The sequence below is a fragment of the Centrocercus urophasianus genome, unplaced genomic scaffold, assembly GCF_019232065.1.
Source record: "Centrocercus urophasianus isolate 14NV4802_14NV808 unplaced genomic scaffold, USGS_Curo_1.0 seq_16, whole genome shotgun sequence".
Taxonomy (NCBI): Eukaryota; Metazoa; Chordata; class Aves; order Galliformes; family Phasianidae; genus Centrocercus; species Centrocercus urophasianus.
This window is the reverse complement of record NW_024884711.1, coordinates 20,351,556-20,375,547: the sequence shown is the minus strand read 5'-3', so window position 1 is coordinate 20,375,547 and position 23,992 is coordinate 20,351,556. Positions and strand designations below refer to the sequence as shown.

Below are 23,992 nucleotides of genomic sequence, written 5' to 3'. Positions count from 1 at the left end.
GATATTTTAAACTAAAGGGATCATGACAACAATTAACCTGCAAGAAAGATCAAATCTACAGCGGAAAGGATTTAGAAAACAGACTCAGATCTCTTGATTGCATTTAACTTATATGATGCCCTATTACTCCACATAGCAGAGCGTCAGTGAATACTCTCAAAGACATGCATATTTCCCACTTGCTCCTTCTTTCACTCTGCATCTTCTTTGCTGAACACACTTGAATTAATCCCTTACATTTTTGGAGGTATTTTATTATCTTTCTCTTGAACAGCACTATCATAAAAATTATGTCGTAAGTGTGCATCCCTTTCCTGATGTTTATTCATTTTAATCCATTCCAACAATGTCCAACAAAATAACCCTTTATATTCACTCTAGATCTGGAAAAATGGTTGAACAGACTCTTGTTGTTTTTGGCCAAAGACATCAGTAGCCTCTAGATGCCTTTTTCCTGCTGAAGGAAAGAGTTTCCCAAATGGATGAAGGTAGAAAGTTTACCCAAGATTAAAAGCCTAAATTTGAAAATGTAGCTTTGTTTTGTTCACAGATGAAGTTCTAAAAGACCCAAAAAAGTCAGAGTTCCTTAGGACTTTAACAAAACAACTCTTTTAAGTTTCCTGTGAAATCACTGTAGAGAGACGAGAATTATTTAAAAAGGATTATTTATTAAACATTTTTCTTTACAAAGTACAATCAATGGTTTGCATTAAATTTTGAGTTTTGGTGTTTGCCTGTATGTACACAAAAGCTTATAACAGAAAATGTGTCTTGATTTTACATACGGGACACAATACTGAGTTACCTTCATATTTTGATTCCTACCAACATAAACAGTTGATAATAACTTTCAGCTTACTGCTGTTTTTTAAACTGAAGATGAAGCAACATTTCCGCAGAGTCAGTATTAATCAATGTACTCAGTGATGACAAAGTAGAAATGAATAATCCTTTCTGGGGTTTCCACTGAGCATGAAAATTTTCTGGCAGGTTACTGGACTATCCTTATGATCCTAAAAATCATTTTTTGCAGTTATAAGATAAGAAGAATTGAGGAGCTAGGTAAGTTTAATAATACCCTATTAGCAGCAGTTGATAGTAAATGCAACATAACGTTTGTTTTGTCTGTCATACAAGGACTTGTCCTAGCAGATACTTTCTCTACTTGAACAAAAGTATCTGCATGTATTGTATGTCTTTGGCGAAACAAAACAAAAATAAAGAGACAAAAAGCCATTTATTGTCATGAGTGACTATTGCCATCAGCTAATATGAATGCATTGCTAAAATTAGTGAAGACAGGAAAATGCTGTAAGGTAAATATATACAGAGTTAAAATACATTTCTTATCCACTAGATAGTGATTTTGTGGCACTGTGGTTTTCAGAATATAACTGAAAGTCTGTTGAGAGCAATGTAATTTTCAGTGCAAGCTAAAGCAAAAATACCTGCCCGCTGTCATAAACATGACAAACAAATCTGGAATGTTCAAAGTTCCACTTCTCCACTCTTGAGGCACCTTTAAGACATGGCACTTACTGTAAACCATCTAAAAATCAAGAAAAACAGACACAATAAGCCTGAATCTTCCATAACAACTTTAAAAATCATTGCCAGAGTCACTTGCATACGTAAACGATGCCTGTGTAAGGCTTGCCAGCAAAGCATCTTTCCTGAGAACGGAGCTGGGACACTCTCTGTGTATCATAAGTGTGCGTGCTCAGAGCTGTGATCGCTGTCATGGCTGTCATCATTCGCTAGTGAGTCCCCTGTGTGCTGGAGACCAGCTGCCCCAATGCCAGAGAGCTCGGAGGGGAGCAGCGTGCCTTTTTTCACATTCACCAGTTCCTTTTCCCGGGCTGCTGCCCCTTGCTGGCCTCCTTTTACCCGCTTCCACTTCATCCGTCTGTTCTGGAACCAAACTTTCACCTTTGTGGAAGAAAGAAAGAAAAACAAGAAAATAGAGATGGAGTCATTGAAGTTTGATAATCATTTTCCTAGCTATAGAATAGCCCTGTCTTTTTGGTTAAAAGTGCCTCAAGGACTCCCTGAACTGCAAGAGATCAAGTCTGGGAGGGGATGAGAGCCCTGGGGATGTGAGGAGAATGACTGCAGGGGATGGAAAAAAGTTACAGCAAGAAGGCTGCGGGCCCAGCTGCAATATGCATCACTGCTGTCATGCCCTCAATGGGAAGACCTCAAAGCCCTTTAGAAAACACTGGAAATTCAACATGCTCTTGAAAAATGCATTAATGCCATTCCACAGATAAAGAAACAGAGACACAAATGAACCCACAAGGGACTGGACAGGAGATCCCAGCTGTTGAGTAGTCCAGTGTGGTATCCACAGTGCTGCTTATTTTCTAATTACATTTTAAAGGAAGCTAATCACTTTGGAGAGGAACTTCCACTGAAAAATTTTCAGTGTTTTCAGCCTGTTTGTTTCTGTCAACTGGTGGGTTTTGAGCAGAGCACTGTAAAAGTTCTTTTCCTCTTAATTTGCTGAAATGCCTGAAAGAGCATTTCTTACAGTCAAAACTTATTACTTCCCTGTCTGTGTTACAAATGCCTTTAAATGAACCTGGTTGATAAATCCTTAATTCTATTCCATTTATTCACATTTTTCACACAAATAAACACCCACAAAGGCAGACAACAAAGCAGTTATAAATTTGAATCAAAATCAGCAGTTAATCAAATAATTTCAGATAAGAATGGAAAATAAATCAATGGCATGAAAGATTAAAAATGTATCTGTACACTTGAAGTTACATTATACCCCAAGATTTTACTCCAGCTGAAACTCATTTCCCCTCCTCCCATTCTCTATATAGAAATATACGGAAAAAAAGAAAAAAAGAAAAAAGAAAAAAAGAAAAAAGAAAAAAGTAAAGCTAAATTATTTGCACAGTTCTAAAGTACCAGCTCTGCAAGCCACAAGCACTCTTTTTCAATAGCCAGAAGAAAAAAATAAAAAGGATGTGCATAGCATCTGTCAAATATATTCGACTAGATTAAAGGCTGATTTCAAATCAGCTTATAATACTGTCACTGAAAACACTATTTGTGAATGAAGGGAAGATTGTTGGATTTGATCCATTTAGAGTTAATGTTACTAAAAAATCTGATACATGTGTGTCTGTGCAACACATAATATGAGGGTTCCACAGAAAAATAAACAATATCCACAACGTTTCCCTCGGAAAAAAATGCAAGAAGGCTTTCAATGCCGGTGTATTCTCATCTGTGCTTAGCAGAATGTGTTTTAGAGTTTTAAAAGAAACAGCAAGAAACTGTCACAGCAGGACACATTGTACAACATGAATAGTAGAGCCACAAGAATGCTGTCTTGCTGAATCTGTCTTATACATCCAGGAAACACTGTCGTGTTTAACCTTTACTATCACTCAGAATTTTATATTAAAACTTTACTGCAACTGAATTGATAGCTGGCATCGTGATTTGTATCTATGTGTGTGGGAAGGAAGAAAGGTATAGCTATTTTTTTATACTCTATGCTCCAGTTAAAGCCAATGTGAGCTGTTAAAGCTGGTCACTTGGGAAAGAGCAAAATGATTCCAGGTTAGTTAAGAGCCTTAAAGCCCAGAACATCCTTTCTTCTAGTCAACTCATTAGAAGCAAAGCATCTGGTATGTACGGTGAAATGAGCGTAAAGGGGAAGGTATTTGTTGGTGGCTGCTGTGATATTAGGAATTATCATACTAAGATCACATATCAGATGTGTCCAAGCAAACATTCTTCAAAAAGTGGCAGTATTGGTGCACCACTTATAGCAATGTGGGGGAAGTTAAAATGTCAGTTTGTTTATTTTGTGTTGTGTTTTTTTTTTGTTTGTTTTTTGTTTTTTTTTAAGACAATGAATTTTTTCTCGCAAAAGCCATGACTACAGTGGTGAAGGGAAGTATCGTAAATGCGACCACAGGCACAATCCAAACACCAAAAATCAATAGGCTTTGGGTTCACCCTGGTACAACAGAATATTCTCATCCTACTTCTGAAATAGTGGCCCATAAAATTTTGTTTCATAAGAAGAAATAACAGTGCTAGCGAGAAGTTTTAAAAATCTAAGCAATTTCTCAGAATGTTTTTATGTTCTTGAAGAAAAACAAAATAATAGTGTATACAATGAGTGGCTTCAAGAAAAATAGAAGGAAACACATAAAACTATTAGAATCCAAAGGAGGGCTATGAAGATAGTTAAGGGTCTAGAGGGCAAGATGGGTGAGGAGCAGTTGAGGTCCCTAGGTTGGTTCAGCCCACAGCAGAGGAGCTGAGGGGCGGCCTCATGGTGACTGCAGCTTTCACAGGAAGCAGAGGAGTTGTGCTGAGCTCTGCTATCTGCTGACAGCAGCAGGGCCTGAGGGAACAGCATGGAGCTGCATCAGGGGAGGGACAGGTAGGGGCTAGGGACAGGTTCTGCACCAGTGGGATGGGCACTGGGACATGCTCCTCAGGGCAGTGGTCACAGCCCCAAACTGCCTGAGTTTAAGAAATGTTTGCACAACACACTCATAAATATTGCTTGAATTTTGTGTAGTCCTGTGTGGAGCCAGGGGTTTGTCTCAATGATCCTTGTGTGTCCCTTCCACCTTAGGATATTCTATGATTCTTTCCAGCTTCCAGGTAATGATCAGAAGAGGTCATCATTCTAGGGAGTTCCTCTTCATTCAGATCACCTATCTAACTGGTGATCATTTAAAAAAAAGAAAGAAAAAGTTTTTTTTTTAAAAAAAGTCTTCGGGATTTTTTAGCTAATGATTTCAAACAATTCACATCTCAGTTAAAGAATATTAAATAAGAAATTTCATTATTGGTATGGCAATGATTTTTTATTATAATATAATATAATGTAATATTATATAGTTTACATATATACATAAAATATAATTAATTTCAGTGAAATTTGTTATTAAAAATAGTGTGAGATTATTTTTACATCATTTGCTGTGTTAATGTACTGGGGTGCTCATATAAGAGAACCCAATAGTTTAGGTATTCTGTCTCTTTCTCTATATGTATATATCCTTATTTCCTTCATTTTAAAACACTGAAATCCACTTTTAACCCAATTCAAAGCACACTAATATCAGGGGGGAGTGTTTCCATCAAGTCCAGTGAACTCTATATGAGACCTCTTATGCTCAAGTGCTAATAATATGTGACAAGTCCTTCACTTGTTATTTCCTCTGAAGATCAAATTCAGATATAGGAATTCTGAACTTCCTTTGGAGCTGAAAAAGTCAGTTATGGCAGGTGTAGTAGTTTCTGATATGTGATCCATCCATATTTTTGTAACAGGAAGGAGGTGAAACAAACTATGTGAAGTGCTTCAGAGTATCATTTGTTTCAATTCATGGAAAACTGCCTTTCAGTTGCACAGATTATTTGAAACTTTGAAACACACACCAGGCAGTGCGAGGTGAGAAATAAAGTGGGAGGGGAGGGAAGAGAGGAGAATATGAGGAGAGGAGAATATGAATGAAAAAAAAATTAAAGAAACTTTAGAAAGAGAAAAAAAGATGGTCTAAAGACATGAATTTGAAAACCTTGCAGTTTTTTCCCAGTGGAAGAACAAGTTTGTTCCATTTACAACTTAAGCTAAAGCTATGACAAACTTGACAGTGTAGGAGTCCTTTTGCACTGCTTTAGTTAGCTTCAGCAGGAGCTGAATGTGCTCACCACCTCCCAGAATCAGGGTCTGATTGCCTATTATTTATTAAAATGCACTCCCTCTTCTCCTCCCTCTGACTAGCACAGAGTAAGTATATAGAGCAAGCATATGTATATCTGGAAAACAAAGGAAGTGGAGGGAAATGAATGATATTAAAGATGATGGTAGTATTAACAGCTGTTTCTACATCAGCACTTAGGAGCCAGTCTATTGAGCACATCTGCTTACTGGCACGAAAGCACAGCCTCTTTTCCCTTAGTCAACAAGTTGTTTAGCATCTGCATCTCCACATCTGATGATTAGGCTGTTACTTAAGATTTGAGTAAATGATATCACGTTCTGTGTCTCCTGATGTACCAGAGAAATGTTTTTGCTGTGACCAATTTATTTTAAGGAGTACTTTGGAAGAATCACAGAACAAGATTCAAAACAAGGGAACTGATATGGTTAGTCTACACTACTTCAGTTATCAGTATATCCTTACATATAAAAGTCCTTAGTAAGATTAGGAACCACACTGTTCTGTCTTTTACATATAGTTTCAGTACAACTTCATTTTCTGGATATTAGCACATAATTTTGGTTCCAAACAAGCACATCACCTAAACTGCTAATTTAACAATCCTTCTTCAGTGGAGCCCTTCAGTCACATGGAAGTTAAGAATAGTTAACTTATACCATGCTCTATAGATATTTCCTTTTGACAAAGGACTTTAGCATTCTGCAGATATAGAGCAAAGATTTATAGGTATTTTCTACAATTAATGATTATTCCTTAATAAAGACATTCTTCTCTGAAAAATTAAGTGTGATTGAATTCAAAATGAGCAAGTACAATAGTGAGACTTTTTCTATCAAGAAAATAGATATTTCTCTTTCAAAAAGCTCTTTTCTGAAATCTTATCTAAAATTAAGTTTTCTGTTCCAGATTTTACAGGCATAAGTCCCATACAAGATTAAAATATAAGGCACTGATACCTCACAAGCCTTAAGTACTGGAAACAAGAGGGCTGTGCCACTTCAGGCTGTTGTTTAGCTATAAGAAATCCATATTTTTAAGTACAAGCCTTAGAAGTCAGTATCCCAAACTCTATGCCTAAACAATGTGTCAGGAAGAGCATATCACTAAGCCTTTTAAACATTTTCTTCCAGGTCAGCCACTGTCCTTTTGCTTGGATTGTTGTTTTTTTAAGCCTATCAATTGAATTTCTTCTAATGCAAGTAAAAATATGGAAAACAAAAAATAATCCTGATTTTTCTAAATTAAAAAGGAAAAGAAGGTTTACTTCTTGATTTTCTTTGGCTTTGAAAATGTTCCTGTTATTTTTAGATAGTACATTTATCTTGCCAAATTTTAAAGAAAGTCAAACTCCTGGACTTTACAGAAATCACTGATGTTCTACAGCTGAAACTTACCTTCTTCACATACATAGAGATAGCATTTTCATAACAACTTACTCAAAACACTTACAAAAGCAAATAGGAAAGGAAAAAACAGGCATTTTTCTTTTCCTCATCTTGTCTATGAAAAAAAATAAGGTCAGCATCAGAGAATCATAGAATGGTTTGAGCTGGAACAGACCCTCAAAGATCGTTAGTTCAACCTTCTGTCATGGGCAGGGAGACCTTCCACTAGATCAGGTTGCAAGAATCAAAACCATTAACTTAAAATTATTTTTACAATTGAAACTATCAACTTAAAATATTTTCAGAAACAAATAAGATGAGATTTTAATCAGTTTGATACATGAGTAGTTTTATTCAGTTGAACTTAATTTTTTTCCCTTATATAATTGGATAGAATTCACGTTTTTAATTTAAAAAAAGATCACTCGCAATTTTAAAATATATTTTAAGCTTAAAACCAATTTAAATAAATGTGTGGATATTAAATGTCTTCTAATTTATTATAAAACTGTATCAAAACATATCAGTTAGAGAAATTTAACTTTTCTAAATTATTAAGTGGTACCAAAACCTTCTGATTAAAATTGCTTTAGTCACCTTCTCAATGATCTAACATAATCTACTCAGTGTTACATTACAGAGCTTTGCACCAAGTACTCACAAGTACTTTGCAGCAGCTGTTGAGAAAAAGGGGAGTTTGGCAGGTGCACAAAGGACAGCTGTAACTTTTGGCACCCAGGAAGGTGTAGGAGGGAGTTCTGGATTTTCATTACATAAAAGTCAGTTGAGGTTTGGTTACTGCTTAGGTGATACATTCTGCTTTATACCTCCCACATTTCGACAAGGATGGAATAGACATTATATTTCAGAAGAGAGCAGTGATAAAAGTATTTTGTTCTCCTTTCAGAAATCTTTGACAGCAGTCAATTAACTCCCTCTGCTCCCTCCAAAGAAGTTCCAGCTTCTCCACCAGTGCTCTTTGAAATTACTTCCACGATCACTGTGAATCAGTTAACGACTCAAAGCTTTTCTGCAATAGGTTTCAGGACTAATGCACTTTAAACAGAATTGGACACAATGCATTTCAGGTTGTTTCCTCCTCCTGACTTGCTAAGAGTGTATTTTTGAGTCTCTCTTCTTTGTCTAAAGGCAGACAGGCAGCTTGTGAGGTTACTCCTAGAACTCCTATCTACCTTACCCTCCTATAACACATCTTTTGGGGGATTTGTCTTTAATAAATTCCTTTGCATATATAAAAGAAACTTACAAAAGAAACACAAGGTGGAAAACTAACTTGTGAGGAACGTCTGCTTGAGACAAAATGCTTCTTCACAGCACAAAGTAACCTATGATAGCCCTACAGGACTCTGTGGCTAGAGAAGTCATTATCCTTATACAGGAAAGAAGCACCATCACTTGTATTCATTTAAAGCAGTTCTACAGTTACTTTCCAAAATAAGCCAATCTTAAGCCTTTTCATGGCAAACTAACTCAAAATTGACATCTGGTTTTAAAGCTAGTAAGCCTCAAGAAGCTGAAGCTATGTTCAGCAGGGCCTCCCTAAGAAAGAGCTAGTGAAACTAGAAAGAGATTCTACATTTAAAAAGAGTAAAAACGATTCATTTGTACTTTTCCAATACCATTTATTCTGATTTATTTATTTTCTTCACGTAACCATAAGTCAGAAACTTGAAAAGTTTTTATCTCCTTGAAGGGGTTACAAAACAAGCCATATCTTCTTTAGATTTGTGCTTAGGAAAGGGTAGGGAATAGCAGAGCTTTATAGTCTTTGTAAAAGTAGCCATGTGAGGAGCTAATATTTCTATCTATTATTACATGCACTGCTTTATGTTGCTTATCATATTTCTCCCCACCCAGAACTCCATGGGGTTTCTCTGCAGGTGTAAAGTCCATTCACAAGTAACAGCTTGAAGTACTTGGATCTTTGCTCATGGAATTGCTTGTTTGAATTCAGTCAATGTTGCAAAAGCAAATATACTATTTGAAGTTCTGCCATGTACATTCTTTTTCTTGCAAATGAAACTTATGCACTAGTTATAATTAAGTTTGCTAGCGGCATTCTTTCCTAAGAGAATGAATTGAGTTAGCACAGTGACTCTTAAGGCTGGTATTTATATTGCTCAAGACAAACATAGAAGTATTATAGAATTTTATTTTATTAACGATGTTACTTCAAATAAAACAAACAATCCAAATGATTTTAAACCATGCAGGCTCATTATTATATTGTGCATAGAGAGTGTTTAGCACGTGGAAGCTTAGAATGAGCAGCCGCCTTTCAGAGAAGATTTGACAGCATAATCAATCAGACAGATATGTTCAACTATGTATGATCAATTTATGAACTCTCAGGTGGAGTCTTTCTCTTTGCATTGGCTGTAACCTTATCAGTCAAATTCAGTACCTAAAAAATTCTGTGATTAAATCCCCCTGAGCACACTGATGCTGAAAGGGATTTTAATCAAGTCACTTGTGATCTAGGGCTGAGGTACCATTTGCATGGGAGAAAACTTTCTTTTGGAAAACTTCTTTAATATTTTTATAACCAAAACAATTTAATGTTCCAGTGTGGTTTATGGCCTCAGTGCCCAAGGTACTATATCAACATTACCTAAAAGCATTTAACTTATGATGTTGCCTCCTTCTTTTTCTGATAGAAAGGAGCATTAAAAAAGTTGTCACTCTTCCCAAGTTGGTACTACATATAGGAAAGCCAAAAAGAAACGCAAAAGTACTCTTCATTTAGAACAAAATGCACCCCTTGTCAACACACAATCAAAGGTTTCAGGCATTTTATAAATGACTGGTGGCTTCTGGGTGGATATTGGAAATTAGAGCTAAGAAGAAATAAACATTCTCGTTGCCATCAGCAGAATTTGATCTGACTAGGTGGGATTTTCTGTTTATGTTGGCAAACAGAAGCATTACGTATTTTGACTGTTTATTCCGGTAACCTTATCTAGCCTGCAGAACTGTAACATTGCTCTTTTGATTAGCTCCATGCAAAAAGATCTTGTGAGGTGGAAAGATCTCCTACTCTTTCTATATTTGGCAAGATCAATTCCATAAAAATGTCCATTTTACCACGCCTCTGATACCCCACTGCAGCTGCTTCCTCTCCTCATCCCACAGTGAGATATTAAAAAGCCTGAATGGAACCTTCTCCAAGTTTATCTGGATGTACAAAAAAGCCAAGAATGCGCTTGTCAAGGTTACAAATATCTAGGGAGTGAAGATATTTTTTAGTCTAACTGGCTCTTCAAAATATAATAGAGGCCTGCCAGCTGAAAATTATTAACTGCTGACTGAGCAGGGATTGTGAGTGCACTCCATAGGACATGGAGCAGGAATTATATGTACCTATACTTCTGGAATCCTTACAATATCATAATAGAGCCATCCTACCACCAGATGTGCTTATAATGCTCTAAAAGTGCATTCTTAATATCTAGGCATTTGAGGTACTTATTTCATTTCTTTCTCCTGTCTTGTAACTCAGGTTTCCTTTTCAGGGAGTGATAAGATTAATTCCTTCTCCTGGTCCATATGCTGTGTGGGTTTTTTCATTATTATTTTTGTGAGATGGCCTTCCATGGGTCATTTATATTTGAACTAATTTTGTAAATTTTTTAAAAAGTCAAATGGAGACTTACTTTGATGACTGCAGAAAATGTTAATACCCTTATGTAGCATTTAATATGGTCAGACATATGTTTTTTCTACAGCTTGATTAAATGCCAGAAAGGTAATTATGAAGTGTTAGTTGGTCAGTGCCTCGTTTAAGCTGCAACGTATGGTTGAAATTACCACCACAGTCAAGAGGAAGATAGAGCTTTCTTGAGATAATAGACTATGATTTATCTCACATCTTGGGAAATAAACTGAAAGTGGTAACACAACAATACTTTTCTCAAATTATTTTTTGCTCTTCTTCCCTCTGAATAATACAATGTTATGAAAGAGGAAAAAAAGAAAAAAAAAGAGAAAAAGAGAAGAAAGCAAGAAAGAGAGAGAAAAAGTGAGAAAGAAAGAAGAAATCAAGCAAAAAAGAGAAAGAGAAAGAAGGGGAGAAGGAAGAGAAGGAAGGTAAGGAAGGAAAGGAAGGAAGAGAAAACAATATAGAAGAAGAAAGAAAGAATTCTGAAAACAAATATGCTAAATAATTAGGCCTGAAATCTTGTTTCTGAGGGGATACATTAGTTCATAAGATATCCACTGCTGTTTTTTGTCATCAGCTGAAGCAAATCTCAATTTTCTTTGGGCAAATTCAGTCTTTCAGGAGCTTGCATCATATATATTTACACAGTTATACAGTCTGTGATGAAACAGAGATTATAACTACTCGCATGTTTGAAGATTTCAAATAAAGGAATTACTGCCAACCAGCTACCATTTTTTTACACTGCAGCCTTTGTGTTAATACAGGATATGGAAACTACTTCAGAAATATCATTTCTGCATCTCTGGAGAGAGTGATCTGGGGAACCCCACTACTGTGTTCTTATTTAGTAACAATGATTTTTAGAGAAAGGCATTTTTTCTTGTATATGTTTAAAATAAGCATCAAATCTGACCTCCTCATCTGGAACAGCTAGTAAAAAAAAGGAATAACAGCAGCATGTAAACAAATAGGTGCAATTATCCCATTCATGAATAATAATTCACTCCACTAATGATGAAAAGACAGGTCCTGAATATGAATTCAGTTTATTCATTGAAAAAGAAAGAACAATTAGTCTCACAGCAGACCTGTGCTAGAGTTTTTTCTGGATACTTTTTTAATCACTGAAATACTACTGTATAACAAATATGTAAGAAGATTCAAGCCTTTTGATTTACTGCTTTCAGTTTCTGAAGACTGCCATATACCATGGAAACCCATGCCCAGTTCCTTGACTATTTTTGCATTAAAGCAAAATATCTGATTTCAAAAAAAGACACTTCTAACTGATAACATTAGAAATGACACCATTACCTGGCTCAGTGTGATCCAGAATCCAAAAACTATGCCTAGATTTTCCTTTCAATTTTCCTTTTCTTTTGGATTAACGATATAGATTTTACACTATACCTTTATTTTTTCTCTCATACTACCTTATTTCAACAAGATATTGAACTGGATTCTATGGAGATGAATATTTTTTGTTTTCTAAATAATAGTGGCTTTAAAAAGGAAGACAGGAAGGAAAGCAAGGAAACAGGAAGGAAGGAAGGAAGGGAGGTGTCCATAACAGCTCAGTTATCACTCTTTGACAATCTGGGGAAGGACAGAAGAATTATTTTGGATAATTAGGTTGGCTAATTATAATTCTATAGAAATTATGAAAGTTACCAGGACAATGAACAGAACTGACATTATATGACAATCAGAAAACAAATATACCTGTAACTTAAATAATTTCTCAGCACTAGTCTTGCATAGGATGCCTTTTCTCCTCCAGAGACACTATTCAGTATTTACCCTTACAGTATCTTAAATCCTTTTAATCTATCTACTTCAATCCTTAAAGGAAAGAATAAAACATTTTATCAGGGACAATAGCTAAATTCCAGATCAAATTAACTACTATTGAAAATGGGAATATATTTTCCAAAGTCAGCAGATTACTTCCCGTAAAGTTGCACAGCAAATAGTTAAAAAATTTTGCTGTTGCTGCTCAGTTTTACACAAACTTTAACTTGTTACTGAGGCAAGAATTCATTCCTTCTCTTAGCTGTCAAAATGAGGTGTGGAAGATATTCTAATTGTCTAGGCTTACATGAGTATGAATGAAAAGGCAGAAAGTTATCAGTTGTTTGATACAAAATTGTATGCTTTATAAACCGACATATTTCAGTAAAGGAAAATGACCCAATGGAACCCAGTAACATCTTCAGGTCAAACAAAAAAGCATTGGTTTCTGCTTGCCAAGCTGGAAGAAAAAAAAATTCTCTAGAAACGTTCGAAGAAAATTGTGTTTCATTCACATGTGTGAGTGAATGAGTGTTCACGTATTCAAAGATGACTAGTTGTCTAGATGAGATGTCTAGTTACAGAAGCTCATGTTAATGAAGCTCAAAGCAACTGATTTGATAATTTGTCATACATAGTGCTTGTGGTATTATTCTTACCATCAAACTTGGTCAGTGAAAGTATGTGCACACACAGTATTTCTCCACATATTTTTCAAATGTTATTAATGTAACAATAGTGTGATCTGATGACTCTACACACATATATTTATCTCTACTCAGTGTTATTTTAATGCTGTCTCATGAATTCATCATCATCTTACCGACTGTAACTAAAGCAATCTCTCAATCATTCCTGAAGAAAGAATGACGACTTATGGGTGTGCAAAATGCTTTCAACTTCAATGATAAAACAGTAAATAACATTTCATCAGATTTGATGTTCTTAGGTCCATTATTCTAAATGCCTTTAATAAAACAGATCTTTAAAACACATATGTTAGTGTAATTACTATTTGAAAGATAACTTGACCACCATTTAGTGTGTTGGGATGAGATCCTGGAACACTTCTGTACGTATTTAACATGAATATTTCCATTAGAAATCGATGTGACAACATGCACAATGAAACTTGAGCATGTGCAGAAGTGTTTCCCGGACCAGAGCTTGGTGAGCAGGAAACCAATAACAGTGATAAGAAATTCCATCATCTCCTCTGCTTTCACAGCACTGGGTAAGATAAAGTGGCTAAAAATGCCTGTATTCCAGTTTTGCTAGTGTTCCCATTCTTGCTGCCATCTGGAAACAGGATGTTCAGAAATTCTGGACAAATAGCAACTGCATACATTTAATAGACTAAAACAAGATGCTCATATTTGTTGCATGCAGGCAAACTGACTGCTTGTGCATACAGTACTTGGGTCCTACCACTCTCAGCCACATCAGCGTGGACAGACTAGAAAAGATATGCACCAGTTTAATATACATATTACTTTTGTCTTCATTTCCCATCTCTGCCTCCAAGATAATCTAATCTGTAGGTGGCACATGTAAAAATAAAGATTACTTGCATAACAGATAATAGATGTATATCTCTTTGATACAAACACTAAATCTGATATATTTAGATATTTGTAAATAACGTAAGCAAGAGTTCTGCTTTGAAGAGTTACTAACCACTAAGCATAACAAATAATGAGAAAGCATTTGAAGTTCATTGTTTTGCATCAGTACCTGTCTTTCAGTGAGGTCAAGGTTTACTGCTATCTCGTATCGCCTCAGCCTAGTCAAATAGTTATGATGAGCAAATTCTGCTTCCAGCTCTCTGATTTGCTCCTTGGTGAAAGCTGTCCTTTCCTTCCTGGGTTTACTGTTGACCTCTGACTTATAGTTTCCTTCTTGGGAATCTGGAAAAACAAACAAACAAACAAAAAACAAACAAAAAAAAAAATGACACATTGAAGTGTTGGAATTGTACAGCTAAATAGTAAACAACCTCAAATTTAACAACACTGCCTTCTGCATAAGTTAAATTCTTCAAACTTTCTTTTTTCAGAAACACACGCTTGTCTTCATACCCATGGATCCTTCCCTGTAAATCAGGAAAACAGCAGAAACTGTGGCAGATATGAGCTGCTACTTCCATTCATGCATGTCAAACATTTGCTCTAAAACCTTGCAGTGTTTCATTTCCGTAATGGTTCTCTGTAGAATTTCTGCAGAGTTTCAACTCTTTACATTTTTGGCAACTCTCAGTGCATCCAAACATTGCAGGATGTATATCTTTTGATTATTGTTTTAATGAGCAATACTTCAAGAACTGTTCTCTCCTATTACTTCACTTGAGCTCAAGTATTTTAAAGAATACACTTTAAGGTTTATGTTTTCAGTGAAAAGAAACAGACAATTCGTAAGAAATTCAACAAACATCAGAAAGAAAACAGCAAGCATGTCCCATGTGATAATGGGAACCCTCTCCTACTCAAGCCAACGTGTAGGTAAGAAGGCTACGACATAGCTAGTAAGCTAGTATCAGTATAGAAAATTTCTTACTGCTACAGCTGATCACCTAAGGAGTACAACTGGGGACAGAAGAACTTTATTCAAAGTTTAGTAACCAGTCTCCAGGTTCCTCAGAAGGAGGTACGTTCAGTACACACTGAGCCAAACTACTGGACTCAGTGATAGCAATTCTATGGCTATTAGTAAGGAATGCTTAAATAAAAAAAGATCTAACAGTGGGAGGAGAAATAGATAGACACACAGACAGACAGACAGACAGAAAGAAAGAAAGAAAGAACAAACGAACGAATGAAAGAAGAGAAAAGAAAAAAGAAAAGAAAAAAGAAAAGAGAGAGAGTGAAGAAAAAAAACAGAGGAGGATCAGACATTTACATGTTTGGGAATGATACAACACATATAAATCCAAAATTAGCAAGAGAACAGTAGGAGTATCATTAGTCAAATTCTGGCTTCATGAACCATCTTAAAAATGTCACAGATAAATTCACACTTCAGCTGCTTATTTAAATAGAAACCTGCATCAACATCCAAATGAAAAGGCCCATAAGAAATCACTCCCTGGAACTCTGTGTCAAATGAATCATCAACATGCCTGAGATAGTCCAACTGGCCAGCGAGTCCAATTTCAAAACTACAGGCAACTACCTACATTTTGTAAAGGTACAAAGGTATTTTGTAAAGGCTTTAGTTTTTATCCATTACTCTGTTGTGTAGAAGAGAATTGAATTTTTTTTCAGTCAGGGAAGTGGTTGATACTTGACTCAGTGCTAGAGTTATTAATTTATATTTTAAAGCTGATAGCTTCAAATCACTGAACCTCTTAGTTTGTGCTGACAAGACACAGAACTTTGTTTCAAACATGGTGCACTGTTGGTGTGTGTACTGAGAGCATATACCAAAGTGGCTGAGTGAGTATGGGAGCTGCTCAGGTCTAGCAGCAGCTGGGCTTCTCTAGGAAAGACTGCACTACAAGGTACACCCATTGGGTGCAGCATGGAACAAAGGTCTAATATCCAGACTTGGCACAGAAAACTTGACAGATCAAACCAAGATCGTCATTTTTCCCTTTTACTAGTTAGTTATACTGTCACTGTAACTTGATTTTTCACTTGTAACAATATGCACATAGCTTTAATTCCCCAAAATTCCCTCTTCTGCCACCTCATCATGGGCCTATGTAGGTCCAAATACCATATAGATGACCTGACCATAGATACTTACGCTCCTATTTTAGCTTTCCACTGAAAAGAGACCTCTGAATTATTTTATTTAGCATTCTGACCTGCTGTTACTTATACCAACAGTTTCATATGTTTGAAAGCAGGCAGAAGTGCATGTTGCTTACCTACAGAATGACACAGGAATATATTTCATTCAAGTCACTGCTAAAATCCTCTTAGCATCCTGGGTAAACCTGTGCCCATGTAAGGCCACGAGCCATGCAGTATTCCCATGTCAGTAATTGTAACAAAGATTCATGGATTACTATTTTCCACATTAAAAGTTGTGACCTTAAATAAAGGTGATACATTTACAGATGACAACGTCAACACTGGAATTTCATTATTGCAAATAAAGACAAAAGCCGCAAAAACCAACAGAACTTGTTTTTAAGTGGCTATTAACTTGTGCTGTGGTTAATAGTTTAAGGCAAGTACTCATTCAAGCATCTCTCAGGAGGACAGTAATCTCTGTAAGTGACTGAAACACTTTTTCTGTCAGTGAAGGGTTCTGAGAGGAAACCAGAATTAATATTCAGCCAGTAATACCCTAATAAACCAAGTCATCCTTTGGGCTAATACCCAAAGATCACAGTTCTGTGTTCTCAATTTATAAATGGCATCAGAATCTAAATTTCAGGTTCCTGGGATACTGATGTAAGGAAATGTAACTGCAACAATAACATTCATCCTTCATGTTTGCCAACACAGAGAATTCAGCACTGCTAGCAACAACAGCCCACACAGACCCTGTGTGAATATAAGCACGCATGGACATCTGATTATTCAGACATTCCAGCCATTGCTGGATGCTACCTTTAAGTAAATGCCAGGTTGAAAATACTTGGCAGCTGCAGTTCTGTCAGCACTGTGATTTCATCAGTAGACTGACACAGTGGCAAAGTTTCAGTCACTTTTTTTCTTTTTGATCCATGCCACTGAATGCATTTGTCTTGCTTCTTGCTAGGCAGACCCTAGCCTACATGCTGGAAATTTCTTCTGTACACAAATCTCTAAACAATGTCTCATTTTGTCACACACACCTGTCTGGGTTGCCATGGCCTACTAATGTTCCTTATTCTTCATGTGAAAGGCAGGTTAAACAACACATTTGTATTTTGACTAGAGAATACACCTGCTTGCCTTTCCTGTAACAACAGAATTTTCATATCTGTATTATTTCTAGTGTGTTGCTCTGTAGTATCCTTAAACCCTGACAGACAAACTCAGTGTCAAGGCCACTACAGCTACTAACAGCCTTCATAGCTTTGGATGCCCACATAATTGTCTTCAGGAGACAGAACTGCAAGTTTAGCTCTTCAAGTTCATGTTGAAACATCGTAAAATACATGGAAGAGCTCAGTCATGAGTCAATACACTTTTTCTGTTCTTCAGTGTTCATATTTACCCTCCTTGATATACCATAAATGCGAAGAATTTAGAATATTTTTATAATTCAACTCACATTTAGAAACGAGTCTTGTCAACTACATAATTGACAATACCTTTACTGAATCATACTTTTGTAAGAAATCCGTACTTTGTAGAGAAACTTGCAATAGTCAAGATACTCTAAAATAAACACATTATATTCAAAGTTGGAGAGGTACGCAGAAACCTGAAACAAAGATCACTTCCTCTTTCTCAGTACTGAGGTCCATGCAACAGTAGCACTGTCATTTTTGAGAATCTCTTTTAGCAAAGTTCTGGCTAGTAAGACAATGGTATTTTGCTTAATGCACTAGAGATAGTAAAAAAATTATCTAAAAAGAGACTTAGGTGGGTGTCAGTTGGGTGAACGCCAGTTTTGAACTCTTGCCATCATTTCATTTTCTTTGCTATAGTGCTACTGTAGTTAATTTTATTTTCCACTGATATCATGCTACAAGGAACACTAATTTTTAGAAATGTTATCACCTTAAGTTGTTGCTCCACCTTTCAGAGCCCTAAATAGAGCTTTTTTGATTGCACCTTTTTAAGTCTCTGTTGAACCAGGACTGGGAGCTCCCATTTCTTCCTGACATTTGGGTCTCTGCTCACATCACCTGACTAGTTTCTTTGGTGGAAAATGGGTGGGAGACTTGGAAGAGATTTTTGGCAGAACTAATGTCAGCTTACATCTGTTTTGCAGCTGTTGCAACTAAAGCAAAGAAAAATGTCCCAAAAATCTTAGTTTTCTTCTACTGGCTAAATCTTATGCCAAATGGTAGGTGTAGAGTCTGAGAACAAAGCCTACGGGGATCTAAGTTACAGTCCTTGCCTCTCAAAAGGAAAACATAAAATAAATGCAGATGGTAAAAACCACATGATGAAAAATATATCAATCTATGTTGTCTGTCTTCTACCTTCTCCCAGATGAATTCTGGCAATCTCAGAAGACACAACTAACATGTAGGTATTAGTACCTTATCAGTCTCTTTTTGCAAACCTTTGTTCTTTGGATGTCACGTAATGTAGGCAGTTAAATGCTGCTTCAAGGAGGGCAGGTCATACCATTTTCTCATAATTGTTCTTACTATTTTCCAACATCTCTTTAATGTCTCCTGGTAATTAAAAATGCTTGTTGATAGCTGATGCAGAAAGTACCATCTAAAAAGGCATTAGAAGTTAAAAATGACTGTATAAAAGACAAAAGGATTTCAGAAGCTTAGATTTTTATTAAGCTTAATATTCGTTCAAAAATTATTAAAAAAAATAAATTACTAATTGTGCTAGTCTCCATCCTCCAAAGTTAATCTTACAGTACTCTTAAGAAATGATTGGTGTTAATTCCAACATCTGTATTGTCAGAGCTCCTTTTTCCTTTGTTGTACATCACTGAGAGATAAAGCATACCAAGCAAGTACACCATCTCAGTGTGGAATAGATCATTTTGACAATTTTGCTTTTGATATGTGCTTAGAAAAAAAAAAAAAAAAAAATAGAAAATAAAAATAATTTTAAAGAAAGGCCTGCTCACGGAATAGGAAAAAAAATACCAACCAATAAAACATCAGTGATACAGAGATCTGCTACTGAGCATTCTCAGAATCAGATACAAAACGTGTCTGCTATTCTTTCTTATAATAGTTCAAAAACGTTCTGTCCTTATACAGAAATTAACTTTCTGTCAAGACCTGCAACGTAGGACCTCAGATAAGAATTTTCAAAGAGAAGTGACAACAAACATAAACAATTTGTGACACAGGCCATCAGAATTTCACCTCTAGCATTGTCTTTCAATGACCAGCTTCTCAACTTTTCCTCACATTTTCCAGCAATTTTCACAGAATGTTCCTACCGTGAATAACCTATTTCTAAATTTATGTCACTATAAACGTATAGAGAAGATGGATAAATTAAATGTTATTCATTGCATACCTTCCTAAAAATGATATTCAAGCATTTGTCACAAACAAGTACTAGGTGATATTTTAATTTAAAATGAAATAATCTATACAAATAAATCAATGTGAAAAACTTCTCACTTCTGAGTAGATCAACACTACTAAAAGCATTTATCTGAAACTTAAGTCCTCTGCATTTGTTTAAATCACTAATGTAAACAAACGAGAGATCCTAAACATCAACAAGATACAACAAAGGCATGTGACTCAATGCCAAAGCTTTCTTTCATAACCTTCAAGATATCTGCAGTATGAGGTCAGGAAAAACTGCTTCAGTGTCTAGGCAATAATCTAGAATAATATCACTTATCTGAGATACACTGATGAAGAAGCAATTTTGCTACATTTGCAAAGGGACATTAAGAAACAGGGAAAATATATAAATGTTTTTAATGGGTATGAAGTACATGCTGGTATATAGCTGAATTGCTTGACCTGATTGTTTCTGATACTTTATAGTTAACTGCATTTTCTGGCAAAATTAAATAGTTCACAGATACAAGAGCTGGCATAAAGTCCTCCATATGGTTCCTATTCTTTTCCCTGCAGCGACATGTGAGAACAAGATTTACCCAGAAATGGTCAATTTCAAACGTTTTTTTTACATTTCATAGAAAATGCTAGGCAGTTTTTCCATTACATTTATTTTTCTAAATTTTCAACTCAAAGTTCCTTAGACTTCATATCTAAACTTACTCAGTGTTTAAAACACTGCTCATTGCTTTCCAGGATCCCTTGAAATTTTTGTTCAGTTAAAAATGCAATTCCAAATCACTAAACATTGTCAGTTGGTCAATCTGTGGCTACAATTCACTAAATGTGTTTAAAGAATCACCTCTGAAAATTGGAACAAACAGCACCTTCAATTCCATAATTCACAGTACTGCCTGTACAAATGGCCCAGTAGCACAAGTCTGATGTCAAAGTGACATGAAATCTTTTCCTTCTAATGAAAGCACATTTTTGTTTGCTTATTGAGTTAATTTGTTCTAACCCAATATGTAACAACTTTCAATTTAAAACACCCTTATATCCACTCCCCAGAAAAAATAAATTGAAGTGGTGTAGCAAGACCTGTGAATATTCTGAAACACACTATATACCATCCTAAACCATTACATATTCAGTAGTGCTGCCATTTTATTTTATTTTATTTTATTTTATTTTATTTTATTTTATTGTATTGTATTGTATTGTATTGTATTTTATTTTATTTTATTTTATTTTATTTTGTTATTTCAGCCTCCTGAAACTACAAGTCCAGGAATTATACTACAGTACTGGAAACACAGATTCATAATACTGTGATAGCTAATGCTGTAACTTTTGAAGATACCTATGCTGGAAAGCATGTGCTTCTGCCAGGTCATCTGATCTATATCACTATATAGATATAGTAATCATTTATTAGTAAAACTTTGCAAAAATAGAAGCCATTGTAGCTCTTCATATGGAAAACAATATAAGTTGTATAATTACAGCTTATGTTAGTGTGAGAGAGTTGAAAGATCTTTTAAGAAACAAGAAAACCTAAAAACCTGTTTAGAAATTCATCACAATAATTCCCTTTCAGAAAGCTTTCAGTATGCATTTAAATTGAATTTTATCTAGTGGGACTTCAAGTCCCATTAAGAGTTCCATAGACACATCTCTTACTTTCAGCACTGGATACACATGGAGACTGTTTATCTATTTACAGAATCATTTCTTTAATTAGCTTTCACGTAGAAGAGTTTCATTAATGAAGGTGGGAGGTGCCACCATCATCTAATCACAGAATAGCAGTGAGACTTCTTGAGTAAGAATTGATTTATAAAAATAAAACAGGAAATTTTTCACACAGCTTTCTTTAAGAAAGACATCTAAGTGGAAAAATTATAGTTAAGATAGCAGCTCATGTAATCTTCCTTCTCTTGTGTCTCACTTCCTAGATATCTCCCACTGAGGTTCTTTACTACTCAAAGGAGGCAGAATAAAAGTGAAGGGAGATTAAGCCCACCCCAAACACTGTGCATACCTCAGTCATCAGCACTGGCCTGATCAAAGCCTTTCCCTTGACAAGCAGCTGTATCTCTTGTAAAGTAAGCATTATAATACTCCTCTGGGCCCTACTTTATTGTATAAAAATTCTTAGGAAAACAGATTTTTTCCTGCAAATGAAATACATGAAATATCTAAAGCACTACAAAGTGAGGGAAGTGCTTACTTAAGACAAAAGAATACATAACACGAAGAACTTATTCAGATAATCACCTCTCAGCAGATCTTATCTGCCAAAAACACTGAGTTTTCATTTTAGCTTTACAAAGCAGGGAAAGCTTTATGCCCCTAAAAATGCTGGAGGAGCTAACAATATTCTTGGATTCATGTTTAACAAAGAAACATCTGTAATTTCTGTCTGGAAAAACAAAACAAAACAAAAATCATTAAAATACTTAAACAATAAAGAATATGATCAGATAGTAATATAATATGTAATATATAATATATATAATATAATCAGATAATATAATCAGATAATAAGATAATACAACTGGTGAGCTTTTTGCAGAGTTGTTCTCTTACAAGTATGTGTATAACACAGTCTTTGTTAAAATATAGTTCAAGTTGTCCCACAGTGCATGAATTTCATTGTGAGAATGAAAAAAAAAAGAAAAAAAAAAATTTAGCTTCAAGACACTGACAGCAGCAATAGTGGAGGCAAGGCTAGTGAATGGAAAAATATGCTGCAGTGACCAGCCGTTAAGACATATACACGAAAATTACAGTAGTATATGTCCTGTATGTACTGTTTGGAATTGAAATATCATGCAAATAGTTATAATATATTTATTCTCTACAAAGATAGGCACACACTCTTACTATTAAAAATCCAAAGTATATTTGAAAACGAAACATATGTTGAGCAATGCATTTTAGAAATCTGGTTTCTAAATTAATTTCTTTATATAAATGGTCATTAGTTTTACATGTTTTCAAATTTACCTTGACAGTCTTCTGCATTTAAAGCAGGAAATTCCATTGCAAGACCATTGCAAGAATGTCTGCTTCCCAAATGGCAGTTGGCTTTTGCTATTGATTCTGTTGCTTAGAAATTTGGACATTCAAGATACTATTCTTGACATCTGTAACACTTTCACTGAGATGGTGTAAACTTAGTTATTCCTTATAAAGATTTCAGTTATTCACTTTCCAGATATCACTACAATAAATCTCCACTATGAATTTCCAAGTATCATCCAATTAAAAATCACTGTTGTGTTTTATCCATAGGCAAAGAGACTTTTCTACATGCAGTGACTACAGTCACCTTATCCAAACTTTGCTGAAATCAAGGTGTAATTTCCAGACTTCATTGAGCATAAAGTCTGATGCCCTTTCCTCCTTAGGTATATAGATGTTATATAGAAATAATATCACTACCTCCACTTCTCGCAAATTAGATATCTATAGTAATACTGGTAGTTTTGTAATAGACCACACTGTGATGCAACATGTACCTTCACTGGAATAAATGATACAGAACTGAGTGTGTCATCTAGAACAACTTGTAAGTATAGAACAAGTTCCTCCCCAGGTTACAATGGGATACAGGCTGGTGCAAGATCAAGAATTTCAGTGGAAGTGGTTCTCTATCGCCATGATGTCAGAGCTGATTTTGAACCCATTATATGTCCCAGCTTGCTTGGTGTATGAGAAGTCTTAAGTTGATTATATAAAGTTATTTTCCTAGGCTCATATGTACAGATTTTCTCAAAATACATATGCAGAACTTAAAGTCAAAATCGTATTGAGATAAGTTTGCTTTTTTTGAAAATTTCATTGTGAACGTATGAGTTCCTGAATAGCAACAAAAATAAAAAATCTTGCACATAAGCCAAAGAATTCAGGCTTTTAGTTTCCTACATTTAGTAATAATAGTAGAAAAACGTACAGAATTTTAATACAGTGGGAGTTTCTTTAAGGCTCTGTATTGCTTCACCCACCCATTCCAAAGTAGATCTTCAGGATACAGTCACATAAAGAAAAATATTTTGGATGATATTGGTGGTAGGCAGACAGTTGTACTAGATCATCTTCGAGGTCTTTTCCAACCTTAATGATTCTATGATTCTACAAAACTGTAAATGGATAACAACAATTCTACTTTAACTCTTTCCAAGAGTTATTTTACTGCTATATGAAAAAGGAAGCCATTTCACAGTGGTATTTTTCAGTGCAGTCCTTCCATGTGTGTGACACTGGCTGTACTTTTGTTTCCATTCATGGAACAGATTTCTCAAGGACTCCT

At 35.4% G+C, this 23,992-nt stretch overlaps 1 protein-coding gene across 1 annotated transcript in view; it reads right to left on the bottom strand.

Annotated features, from left to right (window-relative positions):
- Positions 1 to 662: 662 nt before the first annotated feature.
- MEOX2 (mesenchyme homeobox 2) overlaps positions 663 to 23,992 on the bottom strand; it is a 52,815-nt gene continuing 29,485 nt past the window's right edge. The window contains exons 2-3 of the mRNA XM_042817052.1: positions 14,307 to 14,479; positions 663 to 1,929 (exon numbers count right to left, since the gene is read on the bottom strand). Of these exons, the coding sequence (XP_042672986.1) occupies positions 1,705 to 1,929; positions 14,307 to 14,479 (398 nt within the window). The 3' untranslated portion in view covers positions 663 to 1,704. The remainder of the gene's footprint in view (positions 1,930 to 14,306; positions 14,480 to 23,992) is intronic.